At 35.7% G+C, this 16,442-nt stretch overlaps 1 protein-coding gene across 4 annotated transcripts in view; it reads left to right on the plus strand.

The window, feature by feature from the left end:
- LOC107722484 (protein bicaudal D homolog 1-like) overlaps positions 1-16,442 on the plus strand; it is a 32,149-nt gene that overhangs the window by 3,738 nt on the left and 11,969 nt on the right. For all 4 annotated transcript variants that reach the window (XM_016530841.1, XM_016530843.1, XM_016530842.1 and 1 more), the window contains exons 2-4: positions 9,271-9,483; positions 13,410-13,562; positions 14,224-14,700. In XM_016530841.1, coding sequence (XP_016386327.1) covers positions 9,271-9,483; positions 13,410-13,562; positions 14,224-14,700 — 843 coding nt within the window. The remainder of the gene's footprint in view (positions 1-9,270; positions 9,484-13,409; positions 13,563-14,223; positions 14,701-16,442) is intronic.

Below are 16,442 nucleotides of genomic sequence, written 5' to 3' on the forward strand. Positions count from 1 at the left end.
TATATATAGTGTTCTACAAAAAAGGCTAAATGTCTTTTTGAACATCATTAGGGTGAGTAAATTATGACAGAATTTTCTCTTTTCTGTTTACTTGTTACAAAGAAATAAATCCTCTTCAGTTAACAAAATGAGTAAAACGATTCACTGTTATGCATTTGTTTTTTAATCTATTTGTGGTAAACAGCAAATAGAGCTCAAAATGTTTTTCGGTCCCTCAGGAAACAGGAAATAGACTGTTGAGTGTTTTATGGTTACAAATGGAGGGTGTGTGTACTTGAACAGTAATGCCCTTCAGTCCTGTTTCCACTGAAATGCTCTTGATGTGACTTGATCTACAGTGATAAGACCTTTATGATTTTTGGAAGATGCTGAACATCTCATATCTGAGCTGTTAAACTGGTATGGTCTTTACAGTTAGTACAAATCAAAGAGTTCAAAGAGTTCTACATTCTAGGCTATACCTGTGTATTTATATTTTTATCAAAGCATTCAAGTTCAAACCCATGCCCTTGGTGTTGCTGGCACCTTGCTTTACTCTTTGAGCTACATAACTTGGCAGTAAACAAAGTAAGAGTGTAAGTGGTACTGTGTAAGGTAGGGTGGGAATATGGTAGGAACTCTGATGAACTCTTTGAGTCTCGTCCTTAGTAAATGTCAGGCCTCTTTTAAATACTCACTAAAGGGCATAGAGCATTTCTAGGTCATCCATATGGAGTCATAAATCTGCCTGTCCTAGACTGAGAAAGAAAATGAAAAGTGATGTCGTAAGAGACAGAGAGAAGGACGCAGTAGATAGGAAGCCTCGTAGGACTCCTGCCTGCCTCCCCCTCACAACATCAGCAGGGGTTCTAGAAGCTGATCGATAAAAACTGGTCGTACAGGCCCTAGTTTTTCTGCCCAACCCCCATAGTCTAATCTTTTGGCACAAAGGACCTCATCTCTCAAGATTCCCCAGTGGTGAGAGATATTGATTTTAGTCTCTGATGCTCTGATGCAAATGATTATTGCATTGTGAGCCAGCACCACACTCCAAATTAATACCAATAAACAGCATTTTCAGTGCTACTACAGAGAGAAGGCCTAATTAATTATATACTTATAGGAGAGCATCACTATTTCATTGCTCATTCTTAGGATTAAGGATTTAGATAAAAGCATCTGCCGTAAATTTGGGACCTTATGAAATCTGTTTTATTTCTTCCCAAATTCTCTTTTTTTTTCAATTGTAATTTTTCTGGATAAATGTTCTAGTAATCAAAAAGCGCATAAAATTGATTGAAATCATGAAATACAGTACATACAATTTAAGAACAATTTATTGAAAATTCAACAAAAATACATTTTTAGGGCCCTATGAAATCTGTTTTATTTTTCCCTAAATCCTATGTTTTCCGTTTTAATTTTTCCAGATTTAATAACATTATTTATAATTAAAAAAGCATGTCTAATCAATTTAATTAATAAAACTTTAATTCATTATTTTTATTGTTTTTTTTTTTTTTTTTACAATAATAGAGCTCTATGAATTTTTTTTTCTATTTTTAAAATTCTGTATTGTCTAGTTTTTCTGCATTTGTGATTTAAAACAAATTAATGGTAAAAAATGGTAATCAAAGGAATGCATGAAACATTTGAATAGTTTAATTCATGTTTTAGAACATAAGCAATTGAGAATGTAACAATTCCTTTTACTTTTGGCATTCAAAGTGCTGCACAGCAGAGTATTACTGTTCAAATTAAAACATGCAAGAAATTATTTGATTCTAAATGTATTATTATTAATATTATTATTACTACTATAAGAAGTACATTATACTGTACAATATTTATATATTTCTGTCATAGTTTCTCCAACTTAAATCAAAGTTTTATTTTGACAGTTGTTGTGAAGACCTTTGAGGTTCTGTGTGTATGACAGGATTCCATCATTCCATCCATGTTTTCTGCCTCACTGAAATCACAGGACCTATGAATATAAACTTTGGTGGCACATAATGATACCTCTAATTATGCATCTGCTTGAGCTTGGTAATGTTTTTTGCATGATGAAGGATGAATTATGGATTGGGTCTTTTGACTTGGGCCAGTAAGAAAGCCACATAACAATCACCAAGCAACAATTCCCTGCTGGAATTGAGTCTAATTGACACTAATTGATGCATCGACTTGGTTGGCAACACTCACATTTGGGCCATTGGGCCACTATTAAGAACTAACCAAATAAGAATTTGCAGCCTGCCAACAAAAATAACAGAAAATGAAGGTGAAAACAACAACAATAGATAATCAAGGAACTGTTGTTTAAAAGAGTGTAAAGTAAAAACACGGTGCTGTCCTCTGCAGGTCAGGTAAACAGGTATTACAAAGCAGTCGATATGTATGTCTGTACAATCTCGTGATCAATGGAGTAAACTTTGTAAGGCTAGAAAGCTTGACTGTGTGAGATGCTTTGCTGTCTCCAGTGATTTTCAGAGTTCTGGGTGGATCTGAAAATATCAAACAGCAGTGACTCTACAGAAGTGGTGTGGATTCAGGCCTGTACCTTTGACATCTCTCAGAGCAGAAACTGCCTAGAACCCTGCACAGTTTTTCACTTTTTATTTCTGCTGCAATGAGACTTTGGGAAAGAGCCTGTCTGCTTTACCCAGGGGTCTGTGTATTGATTGTTGCTTTACTTCAGCTTTCTAGACTGCAACTTCACTGGCTGCAGTAAAAGAAACTGTGGGCTCTGACAATGAAATGAATAAAGTCTGTACTCTGCTCTTACAGGGCGGTTATGACTGTTTCAGCCATGTAAGACTATAGACTCTATATCTCATTTGTTCTCCCTCTAAGTGTGACAAATCCATTTGCTGCCTTATGGACTGGATCACGGTCATCAGCACACTTCCTGTATATCTCACTCTTTGTAGAGTTTTCTATAAATATTTTTTTACAAGTATCTTTACTTAGTATTTCTATCTTTATATGTATGTGTGTGTGTGTGTGTGTACTTGTATATGCTACATTGTGGGGACCAAATGTCCCCACAAGGATAGTAAAAACCTGAAATGTTTGACATTGTGTGGACCGGCCTGCGGTCCCCACGAGGGAAAATAATATTAAAAATAGTAAATTATGTTTATCGGAAAGTCCCCACAATTCACAGAAACAAACGTGTGTGTGTGTGTGTGTGCGCGCGTGAATATTTAAATATTTCAACCTTGATGTCTGTCAGAAAATAACATGCACAATATACTATCATATGCTGATACACAGATTTGGGAACTTGACAGGCTAATTTTATGAAATGTAGTTTGATCACTGTCTTCCCAGTTGTTTAAGAGATTAAGGCAATAATCAAAGTTTTATAAAATGTTGTTTAATTTTCCAATTAAGATCTTATCAATATTTGCAGATTTTGAGCCATAATTTATATATTCACTTTAATACATATATACCTATTATATGTGGGAATCAATTGAAGTGCATCTGCTTTCCTTAAATACAACTGTTCATGCCAACATTTTAACATCCATCTTCATAGCAGTCTATTTCTGTTCAAATAAAATAGGATTATTTAGAAGTCCATTTTTTACTTTTTGTTTTAATTTAAGAAAATTGATTTTCATTTTAATTTCTTTAATTTGAGGTAAACAAACATTCTCAGGCACCTCTGAAACTTACATTGTAGACCGAATGTTAGACATCAGACGAGTATGATTATATCAATATAATCCTCCACTAAATCTAATTTCCCCACCACCACTTTATTTCCATGCCAGCATGTTAAAAGCAGACTCAGCCATCCATTACACCCTGTTTAGATGATGCCCAGTGGCACAGTTTCCTGTCCTTGTGTTTGTGTGTTCAGGTGGTAGTGGCCCATGGCTCCTGACCTGTGTGCTAATTAAATGGGCCCCTGCCCTGTCTCAGTTCCCTTCCCAGCATGTATGTAGGACGCTCGCTCTCTAAGGATGGCTAATAAGTGACATTGTTATAAGATGCTTGAGGCAGAGGACTGGAATACAATCTCTCTATACAGGGCAATTTACTGCCCTAAAATACTGCAGACCAGTCTGTGCTTATGACCGATGGCACTCCAAAAAAGAGACCAAGAAGAAGAGACAGCGAGAGCGATACCATATAAAACCCAATCATATCATTTTCACTGTGATGAATGGACTTGTTTTCAGTGCCTCGGGAGGTGCAGTAAATTTATTGTTGACTATTTAATGATGTATTAGTATGATGAGGTACGCATTTATCATTGAAGTGAACCGCCGATAAAAGTTGCAGGTAATTTTCACATCAACTGGCTGTGCGCAGTGCTGTGCATTAAATGCTTACTCAAAATAAGCGATTTAAGTGGCTCTGTTCAACTAAAGATGAAGCTGTTTTCATAGTCTGTTTAGGTGCATGCATGCTGTGAATTTAAATTTCAAACAGAATCAAATCTCTTTCAACAAGGTATAAAGAAGAAGAAAAGCCTCTTTTCTTGCTCCGGGCTCCTAATTCCCAAGCATCTTCTGCCCCAAAGGTGATTTGGAGTAATACAGTCTTCTATTATTCTCATCCTGCATTCCCCTGTCAGCTAAACATGTGTTGCAGTGAATAAGAAGTGCTGCATTGCTGCAGATGTGTGTAGCTGAAGAACTGTTTAGTATATCCTCCTCCCTTTGTCTTTATAAAAACACTTACCAGGAAGTGGTAGTTTAGTTAGTGTGTCTGTATGATGAGCCATACAAATAGCTAGTATCTAATTTTCCACAAAATAAAATTATGTAGTATATGAGCATGTACTGTAATGTTGTTGCTAAAAAGACCAATGTTTTAGATGCTTCATTAGGAGTAGTTAAATATTGTTGACTTGAATCAAATAATTTTTGTTCAACAGTTCCTAAAGGATCGATGAAGATTTTATTATTTGGTTTCTCTCATTGCTGAGGAAAGCATTCTAGCCAAACTCCACCCTGGATTTATAAGCCTCCTGAGACTCTGAGAACAGCCCTGGTTCTCCTGTTTTTCTCCACACATTGCTGAAACCTGAAAATGGACCCTGCAGGTACCTGATAAAAAATACAACAACAGGAAATGACCTCGCGTATGGGATGAAAACCCCACCAAAACTCAACAAGCTCCAGGTGTAGCATCACACAGGTTGTGAACTGTAGCTACTGTTTGTGCTCATTACTCATATAATGTTGGCCAGTACTGAAGCCAATTAAAGTAAATTATTTGTTCTGTTGTCATAATAATAATGGATTTGTCAAGCATTGCATATCAGTGCAATTGGAATGGAGATTATTTTGTTTTATGTGGCTTTACTGCAAAGCTTTTACTATTTAAGCTTCCTGTTTTCTATGTGACTCCGTTGCAAATATACTGTGCTGTGAGACTCCATAATGCTGGTTTGCTAATGTGTCTGGTTCCATCTATATTTCTTCACACTGACAGGAAGCACAAGCCCTCTTGTGTCTTTTCCTCTAGGACTTTGCCTTGAGGTAATTCAGACAAATGTGTTAAATTAAAAGATACAGATGAAGGTGAAACTAATGCTACAGTAGAGCAATTGTTTTCTCAATTCCTCTGGCTCTGTATATAGCATAAATTTGTGTGTTGAGGTCATGAAAAATGGATAATCTGTCAAAAAAAAAATCTATATATATTAGTTGTCACGAATCCGGTCCATGAACTTCCGTCTGCTTGCCACCAGAGGTCACCCTTCCACTACTATGGACTCTTGCACCACACCACTGTTGCACTTCACCCGGACTACAGTTCCCATCATCCATTGCACTGATTACACACACACAGTTTGTTGCCATTATCTGACCCTTGCCTGTCTCTACCATGTCTATTAATAAAGCTTTGCACATGGATCCGCACGTCTCGCGTCTCGTCAGCCCCGTAACATTAGTTCTGCATAATTTAAATGTATTTCATTTGAAAGATTTAATGTATATTATTTGTGTATATGGTTTTTAGTAGTCCAGCTCTATTGCAACCACAGCCTATTTTGATGTTTTAATGGTTGATGTTTAATTATTAACTAATTATGAATTATTAATATTATTAATAATATATATTTTTTTATTTATTATTATTTTTAGTTTAGTTTAAACATGTATAAATGACATTTATTTTAAACAGTTAAAATACGACAAACATGTTGTCGTCACACTTCTTTATTCCCTATACTGTATGTGTTTCATCAATGGTCCAGAATTTCTTCACTGAATACAGTACACACTCCAAAAGAAAGTGATTTTGGATGCAGCTTCTGACGCATTAGTCTAGCAACATGTCAACTTCGGAACCATCTGTTAAAGTTAGTTAAGAAAGATTAAGTTTGTTAGTGTTGGGTTGCTGCTATTGTGCTGTTCCATTCTGGTTAGGATGCTGTTGATGTTTCCAGTGCACTACATAGACAGCAGACTATGAGACAGCTTACTAGGTTTTGGACACCTCATCTCATTAGTGGCAAATCTTGACAGATTTTTAGGGATTCTGTGTAGGATGGTAGGAATAATGATGAATTTATAGTTTCATCACTGAAATTTCAGACAGTTTGACATTTTTTGCACCACACATTTGCCTGGGGGAAATTTAGTTAGATGGTTATAGTCTAAAGAATACCATTACAATTGTAGATTCCATTTTTGAGTATAAAGTGCATGTTAAATATGAGTTCAAACAGACAGAAACTGAAAGTTCTGTGTCATTTTCTTGGCAGATTTCATGCAGCAAAAGTCAGTTAACACCCACATACTCTACAACTTTACCTGCATTATATTGTATGTACAGTATAACTACTAAATGTATCAGTCAACATGAATGTGATGAGCTCGCTTTTGCTTATAACTTTGCATAAAACATTGTTTTGGCCATATGTGCTGATGTCAGGGTTCAAATCAGTTTGTGATTTATGTTAGGATTCATTTTTGCTTACATAATCTTTGGTGGAGTCATGAGGAGCTTTGTTATGAGTGTGCAGAAATTTGTTGTGCCAATTATTCTCTCTCTTTCCAAGGTTTCTTGTATGCAGTTAAATATTGTCAGCATACTTGGATCAATAAGTTTTACTGTTATATATAAAGTAATTTTGCAATATCTTGCGAACTGAACTGATACCATAGCATATCGCTGATGCAAGATGCATATTAACCACCAATACCCTTGAATGAATGAGACAGATGATGCAAGGTTTGACTGCAGCCCACCCAGTTATGGGAATAACAAGGATTTTCTGGCTTGTGCTGGCAGCGTACAGAACAGACTCCTGCCCTGCTGTCACAGACACGCAGACGCTGCCACCACGACTGTCTGGAACAAATCACTGACAAGGCTAACTGATGTCTGCTCTGAGCGCTCTCTTTCTCTTTTTTCTTTCTGTTTCCTATACACACGTATGTTCATGTGAAAGAGGCGAATTCACATAAATGTTTGCACAGTATGGTGTTTAATGTTATCGCAGCTGTTGCTGTTGACACTTGTGCTTTCAGATACTTCCTGTTGTTGCAGCCAATGTAAAACATACTATCTGCTCGCAGACACAGTTACAGTGATGCTTGCAATATGCAGGAGATAGGAAGATGTGTAAGAATGATATTTTATTTTTGTCTACTATTTTATTTTATTTTTTTCATCAATTTCATCATTTAATATCATATATTTTATTTCCCATTTTCTATAATAAAAGCAAGGTGTTTATATATATATGTGTGTGTGTGTGTGTGTGTGTTACATATAAATATTAAACATATTGCATAATTGTAATATAAATATAATTATAATATCAAAATATAGTTTTAAGTATGATATAACATATAATTAAACAAAAATAAGACACTATATTTTGTTTAATAGTTTATTTCTGTTTACTTTTTCATTTGTTTTACTACTTTATTAAAAATTGCATCATGCACATACGTATATGTATAAGCATTTATACAAAATAATGTTTTTTAATTTTATTATATTTTTTAGTGAAATATAAATATAAAACACACAAAAAAATATGTATAAAACACAAAAAATATACAATAAAATAAATTAAAACACATTATTTTGTATAAATGCTTTTTTTATTTTGAAAGAAATATGGCTCTGACATTTTTTTTCCGAGCTTCATCCAAGAGAGACTGTGCTCAAAATCTTCCAAAAATGTTAATATGCCAACCTCACAAAATTACAATTCAGAGACTAGTTTAGAGACTTGAGAGGGCATTGTAGAGTGACTCCCTGTTCTAAATAACAGGAGCCAGATGGAGAAAGTCGGCATTATGGACACACTTCCTCCACAAACCATCTGCCTCCTACATTATACAGCAAAGATCCAGTCTCTGTGGTCACAGCAACGTCCGATATTTGAGTCCATACATCTCTCTCTCTTGTTCTCTCTCAGAGTGCAGCTGGGAGGCAGAGCACCTTCAGCAGGGATTCTGGGACATTGGCAGGCCCTCATTTTAAATCACAATGAGAGCTTATTCACACTTCTGTCACTGAATTAATCAAAGCGGCATATCCATTCGCTTTTGTGCCTTCTCCCCAGAGTTCAGCAATCAAAAGGAAAGAAAAAAATGTGAGTGCAAGGGATAGTACGCCCAAAAATGATTGAAAGGACTTATATTGATTAGTCTTCAGAAGCCGTATAGTAGCTTTGCTAAGAAAGAAATATACTGAACTGTTGGTCGTTATTCATTAATGATCTAGTGGCAGTGGCCTGTTAACCACTGAAACCGGATTATTAAGTAGAACTTAAGAATTGGATCAAATATACTGCAAAGTGCATCGTAAATCAAGTTCCTGAAATTAATAAAAATTCATGTAGTAGCAATATCCTCATTGTTCATGTTCATGAAGTGGGCAAGTATGATGAATGTCCTGTGGTCACAACAGACAATACACCCTCATCCACTATAAGCACTAAAAAAATAAGGTTGGTGGGTTTTTGTTAAATGTGAGCCAAAATCATCACAATTAAAAGAACCAAAGACTTAAACTACTTCAGTCTGTGTGCATTGAATTTATTTAATACACGAGTTTCACATTTTGAGTTGAATTACTGAAATAAATGAACTTTTCCACATATATATATATATATATATATATATATATATACCCTCATTGGGGGCTGAGCCCCCTTAAAATGAAATTCCTAGAATCGCCCCTGTTTGGAAGTCAATGGCTACCATCAGCTGTTTGGTGTTGTGGTAGTGTGCTGTTGTGAAAACAGCCATAATTTTCTTAAACTGAACACCCCTTTTTCTCTCTGTCGTTCATTTACAGGCGTTCGGTCAGGCGTACACCAACCAGCGTAAAGTCGCCGAGGATGGTGAGACAAACGAAGAGACGCTGCTGCAGGAATCTGCCTCCAAAGAGGCCTATTACATGGGACGTCTGGTGGACCTTCAAACCCAGCTCAACGTGAGCAGCTCTGTGGCCTCCAATGCCCAAGCGGAGGCCGAACGTCTCAATGCCCTAGTGCAGGAACTCAGAGAGGTGAGTTGTGTATTTTCTTTTACTTTTGAAACTGCTGTCACATTACATATCCATATAAAACATATCCAAGTATACACATCTGAAAGTTAGTACTCCCTTTCTCAATAGAATTAATTTTACAAGACTATGAAACTTCATCTTGGGTCAAAAGGTTATTTTGAGGGCAGTCAGAATGCGTGTGTAGTGTGTCAGCAGTCATTGGAGGCAGAGGGTGGTGTCAGGGTCAGAGACTGTCGCCATAGTGCATTGTAGGGGGCAAATCCATGGCTAAGCTGGGGCATAAGAGAAATGCCCTGAGGTCGGCACAAAGACACACTGTACACACACACGGCCACTGCAGCCCTTTGAGACAGGGAATTTCACTAAGAATTTCACACTGGGGTCACATAAAGTACCTCACATTTCGAATAGCTTAATTACTACAGTACATCCAGGTATTCTGACAGATACAAAAATGAGCATTTTTACTCAAATAAGCAAATAACAATCACTGAAATGGCATGCTAATTTTATTGTGCAAATGTTTTTAGAATGTTTTACACTACAAAAAAAAAGAAAAAATGTTACATTAGCTGCATTTTTACCCCACATTGTTAGATGCATTGTTTGTTTGTTTTTTCTTTATTTAATTATCAAGACAAATCATATAGCAAGTAATTGATATCAGTCTGTTGGTGTAATGTTAAAAACATATGTAGGGTTATTATATTTTGTTCAATTTTTTTTCTTTAAATAAAATAAACTGAAATAAAATAAAAAATGTAGTTAATTTTGGTGTAATGTTAAAAACGTATGCAGGGTTATTATAGTTAAGTAAAACTAAAGCTGAAACCATGACAAACATTTTGTTCAATTTTGTTTCTTTAAATAAAATAAACTGAAAAAAAATGTCATTCATTTCGGTTAGTTTTTTAAAACATTTCTTGTTTTTATTTAGTTGAACTTGATGTACTAAAATCGATAAAACTAAAATAAAAAAATACTAAAAACTATAGACATATTAAAAAACTAATATAAATGGCAAAAAAACAACAAAATTACTAAAAATGTAACTAAAAAGAAAATTAAACTGGAAAATATGAAAAGTCAAAAATAATTCAAACTGTCAATGAAAATTATAATAGTATCTCGCAGTAATACTAAAATAACACTGAGCATATGGTGTGTGCCAGAAAGTTTAGGCCAGTAAGATGTGTTCATAACTGTTTTTTATCTATTTTAATAACAGCTTTTAACAACAGTACAGAAACATTATGAGTAAGCAATTCATAGACTGACTTCCCAAAATCTCTATGGCACTTTCAGGGTAGCTCTGTTTATTTCATGTGGGCCAACATGTCATATTCTGGCTCGACCAATGGTTCGAGTTTGGGGCGGCTCTGTTTAATGACCAATGAAAGAGGGGGCGGTCTGGAAGGGGTGGGTTTGGAAGTAAAACATTTTTGCAATACCATTTGATGACACTAGTGTAATTTTGGCCTTTGTGTACTTCATAATACAGGTGAATCATTTCAGTCTTATAACCAGCATTACCGGTTAGCGGATTTTGGCACGGCACGTACTAGGTTTGCTCCAGTACTGTAGGCTACTGCACTGCTCCTGACCCCTGAGTGTGTGAAGCCCATGATTACCACTGCTACAATAGAGCTGTACTGGGTGATAATTGGTCAGTAATCCCCTGGAGTTCATGCCCAGCTCATTTGAACTGGCACGGCAGCGCTTGGAATATGCAATGAGACATCACATCCTCTGGAAGAGCTGTGGTATTGTGTACAGTAATCAATATCTCAGCTCAGGGGAAGGTCGTCTGCCAGGGTGTGCAAAATATCTCATGACATAACAGTGTTTGATCCTCTTATTCTAGTTATGGTGGATTTGTTGGCGACAGCTTTAGTTCAATTTGGATGGATTTTGTTGCAGCTTCAGTGAACATCTAGACAGTTTTTTTTTTATAGACACTAGGTTATAAAGCCGAACTTATATATATAGGTTTGTAATGTTTTTAAAAAAAAGTCTCTTCTGCTCATCAAGGCTGCATTTATTTGACAAAAAATACAGAAAAAACAGTAATATTGTGAAATATTATTACAGTTTAAAATAACAAATAACTGTTTTCTATTTTATTATATTTTATGTGACGTCAAAGGTGAATTTTCAGCATCATTACTGCAGTCTTCAGTGTCACATGATCCTTCAGAAATCATTCTAATATGCTGATTTGTGCTCAAGAACATTTATTATTATACATTTTGAAAACAGTTGTGCCGCTTAAAATATTTGTGGAAATCGTTATGTTTTTAAGGATTCTTTAATGAATAGAAAGTATAAAACAAAACAGAAATCTATTTTAATATTATATTTTTTTACTGTCACGTTTGACCATTTTAAAGTAAAGTATTAATTTATTTTAGAAAAAAACTTTACTGACCCCAAACTTTTAGTGTAAATAACTGTAAATAAAACATGTGGTCTTGAGATAATTAAAATATGCTGTGCGCTACACGTTTGTCTTACTGCCCAATCAGCATCTAGGTTTCTCCCAAGGTTGGCTCTGTTCCCATGTCTGTTCCACACCTTTGACTCTTCATCAGCAGTTCTGCCCAGTTTGTGCAACGGTGGGGGGTTTTCTCTCTCAGCTATTGTGATTTTCCAGCAATCTGCTCTTGAAGAATGGTTTAAGTATTCCAAAGTTTTACTACATTGTGAATGCTGGCACAAACAGTTGTACGAGGCATTATGATTAAAGATCAGGGCTGGTAACTTGGTAGAAAGCCATAAAGAGGTACCTTTTGGCCACTTATTATGACTCACTGTTGTATAGATTAGTGCTACATTATCAGACACATTACGATGTATGCAACATTTTGTCATCTTGCTCATAACATTCTGTTTCAGCTGTTAAAAAAGCATTTGTCTCGGCTTTCCCATATAGATTGAACTGTGAGGAAGAAAGTGCTGACTTGAGGGTTTCCTCTAAAGGAAAGCAATTTGTTACCCAGCATTCCTGTCAGCTCAAGTGTTGACATCTCAGTATCATCTTAGACTCTGACTCACAGATACAAAGCTATTATAATGTAAGGCTAATGGATTTTTATAGATTCCTTACAAAGATTCATCATGACATACTCACCCATAACACCAAAATAATGACAAACAGGAGGCTCTTAATAGATATTCTTTTCTTTTCTATTTCATTACGATGCAACATTTTGTCATCTTGCTCATAACATTCTGTTTCAGCTGTTAAAAAAGCATTTGTCTCGGCTTTCCCATATAGATTGAACTGTGAGGAAGAATGTGCTGACTTGGGTTTCCTCTAAAGGAAAGCAATTTGTTACCCAGCATTCCTGTCAGCTCAAGTGTTGACATCTCAGTATCATCTTAGACTCTGACTCACAGATACAAAGCTATTATAATGTAAGGCTAATGGATTTTTATAGATTCCTTACAAAGATTCATCATGACATACTCACCCATAACACCAAAATAATGACAAACAGGAGGCTCTTAATAGATATTCTTTTCTTTTCTATTTCATTTCTCATACCACCATTATAATGACAATAAGGAGTCCTTCAATAGATAGATATATAGGGTTACTGCTTATTTTATTTTATTACCATCTTCTTTTTAGACCATTAGTCATAAAATTCTCTGTGTTATGTTTATCACAGATACAGAGGTTGAGTTTTAATTTAACCAAGATATATCGTTGCTAAAAACTGGCTGAACTGGCTAAAAACGTTCTTTGCCTCTTTGGAGAAGACAGACCCTTCAAACTATGCTGTCCAGAACATCGATGCTGTTCTTACCTCTTTAACAAGCGGATTTTGTCAATCATTCTTTGTTCTGAAATGGGGTAATGGATAAACAGCCAAGTGACTCATGTTTTTTTTTTCTGTTGTCCTTCCCTTTCTCTCTTTCAGAATAATGAGATGTTAGAGCTACAGAGGAACAGGATGAGAGAGGAAATCAGAGAGTATAAGTTCAGAGAGACCAGACTGCTGCAGGACTACACTGAACTGGAGGAGGAGAACATCACCCTACAGAAACTAGTGTCAACACTCAAACAGAATCAGGTATATATACTGTACACACACACACAATAATTGTGAAACACAGTATCAAAACCACTATAGAGTAGAATTACATGTATAGTCACTTAAATTTAGTGGCTCTAGTGACCTCTTGACATCCAGAAGTTTTTCTTCACATTTAAAATGTTAGGTTTCTTCCACCAAAAATGTAATTTTGTGCTCATAATTAAGTTTCCATGCTGTACTTTCAAGCTTAACATGATTTAACCCAGTAGGACACATTACTAGTTCAATATCCTTGATGATAGGATATGATATGATCAGATAGATAAGGTTGGGGTTTGGTTTCAACAACATTTTCATAAACCAGTGGTTTTAGTAGTAAGAGTTAGGACTGTGATTTTATGGGATGATTTGATAGTATTGAATGTTCACCTTCGAACATGTCCTACTTGAATCACATTATGCGTACCTTTAAGATTATGCCATTATGTTAATAATATATTACATGGAAAACATTTACCTCAAATTAGTATATATATATATATATATATATGTATATGTACAGTATATATATATAAATTGCATAATATACACACAATATTATTCTTATTCTGTCTTATTCTCTTATTCTTATATTACACCGTCAATTGTCCATAAATATGCCTGTTCACATTCTCTTTAATCTCCTTAAAATGTATAGGTGGAATATGAGGGTCTAAAGCATGAAATCAAAGTGCTTGAGGAAGAGACAGTGCTACTCAACAGCCAGCTGGAAGACGCTTTGCGTTTGAAAGACATTTCTGAAGGCCAGTTAGAAGAGGCGTTGGATGCTCTGAAGAGTGAGAGAGAGCAGAAGAACAATCTGAGAAAGGAGCTGGCCCATCATCTCAGCCTGACGGACAGTGTGTACGGAGCCAGCACTCACCTGGCCATCTCTGCCGTGGAGGGTTTGAAGTTAGCAGAGGAGGCAGCGACCAATGGCACGTCTGCATCTGGGTCCAGCCCCAACAATGAGGACCGTAACCGCTGTAATGAGTGCAATGGGCATGGACCAAAGGTGAACGGAGAATATCACCGCCTGGGAGGCAGGAAGGGAGAGGTGCTGCACCCAGTGTCTGATCTCTTCAGCGAACTCAGCCTGTCTGAGATACAGAAACTCAAACAACAGCTTCTACAGGTTGGTCACATGGCATAAGGCATAGAATATGCAGGGATTGTGGCAAAACCAGAGTATGAAATGAGACTGGAGAGCAATATTTATTTAGTTTGATTAATTTTATCTAAACTTAATCTTGAGATTTAGCTTAGTGGATCATGCTCATGTAGGAGACATGTTTGAATCATAACAATAATTTTAAAAAAAGACAAAAATCCCCCCCAAAACATTTTAAAGAACTTATTCCAGTTTTTCAACTAGATCTCATTTAAATATCATACTGATATACCTTCTAAACTTTATTCTTTTTTTTATCTGTCAGAAAAACTATTTAGTTGGTTATTAATTCATTTCAGTGTTATTTTAGTACTTTTAGTATTTTAGTGCTTTGGGGGAAAACAGCTGTTATCCAGTGAATTAATGGGCAACTATTGACTCCTGTTGAGTGAAAGAGAATTAATGCATCTACTACTACTTTATAAGCAAACATAGATGCCTTAAACCCTTTAAAGGGCATTAACCATTATTAATCCAGTCAGTCTCAATGGACATCAAATGATGCCTTTATTGACACATTTTGATACCCTTGACACTTTAGCATAGACATATTTGTAATGACTGTTAAAACACTTTAGGTATTAAGAGCTTAGGTGTAAATTTGAGTGAAGGAAAGTTGATTGCTGTAAGTGCAAAAGTCTATTTTGTGCTTTGGGAGGTTACTGTCAGGTTGATTACCATTATGAGGGAGTGCTTTGTGCCTGCTTCTGTAAAAGCAGGACACAGTAATGTATTTGTATGTGCGTGTGCCACAGGCATATTCAGCAAAAGAGACAGCATGGGACAAGAATAGAAAATCTGCCAGCGTGGACACAGAAACATAGAGAGCATCAGCTGCTTAAAGGAGCATCACACAGCAAATCAGACAAAAAAATGGCATGATAATTGCAGTGAATGTAGCTTGTTGTCAGTGTAAATGCATTGGTACATGTTAAAAAAAACAAAAACCCATTGTGTGTGTGTGTGTGTGTGTGTACCTGGTATTTATCACGTTATGGGGACCAAATGTCCCCACAAGGATAGTAATACTAGTAAATTTTGACCTTGTGGGGACATTTTTGAGGTCCCCATGAGGAAACAAGTTTATAAATCATACAGAATTAGTTTTTTTGAGAAAGTAAAAATGCACAAAGTTTCCTGTAAGGGCTAGGTTTAGGGGTAGGGTTGGTGTAGGACAATAGCACATACAGTTTGTACAGTAATATTTAATATGAAATCATTAAAATAAAATTAATACATAAAAATAATTTATTAATATATCTCATTTGTATTTTAAGATTATACAGTATATATATTAAAAAACACTATGGCCATTTGTTCATGTATGAATTTTAAAAAAAGCAATGTGACCACACATAAATTCATCCAAGTAGTCTAAACAGATCAATTTCATGAAAAGCATTATATAACATGTTTGCATCTAAGGGTCTCCTCTGGGGACTGTGGCTGTAGTAATGTTTTCTCTTGCTGTGTGGGATTGCCATCAAATGTACAGCCAAGAGCCTATTATTTCAGCATCCTATTGCACGAAGCAGTTGCTGTAGTATATTTTGCTATTTAGATGTGCAGTTTACTCATTTATGTCACTGCTTGGTTATAATTACTTGTTTCCTCACCCTTCCAGCTACTGTAGTTGCCTGGCATTTATCCAGAAAAAAAGTTAAATATATTTTCTTGTGTTGTTCTTGGCTCATTGCCTGAAAGGA

The sequence above is a fragment of the Sinocyclocheilus rhinocerous genome, unplaced genomic scaffold, assembly GCF_001515625.1.
Source record: "Sinocyclocheilus rhinocerous isolate Xijiao unplaced genomic scaffold, SAMN03320098_v1.1 scaffold604, whole genome shotgun sequence".
In the NCBI taxonomy this organism is placed as follows: Eukaryota; Metazoa; Chordata; class Actinopteri; order Cypriniformes; family Cyprinidae; genus Sinocyclocheilus; species Sinocyclocheilus rhinocerous.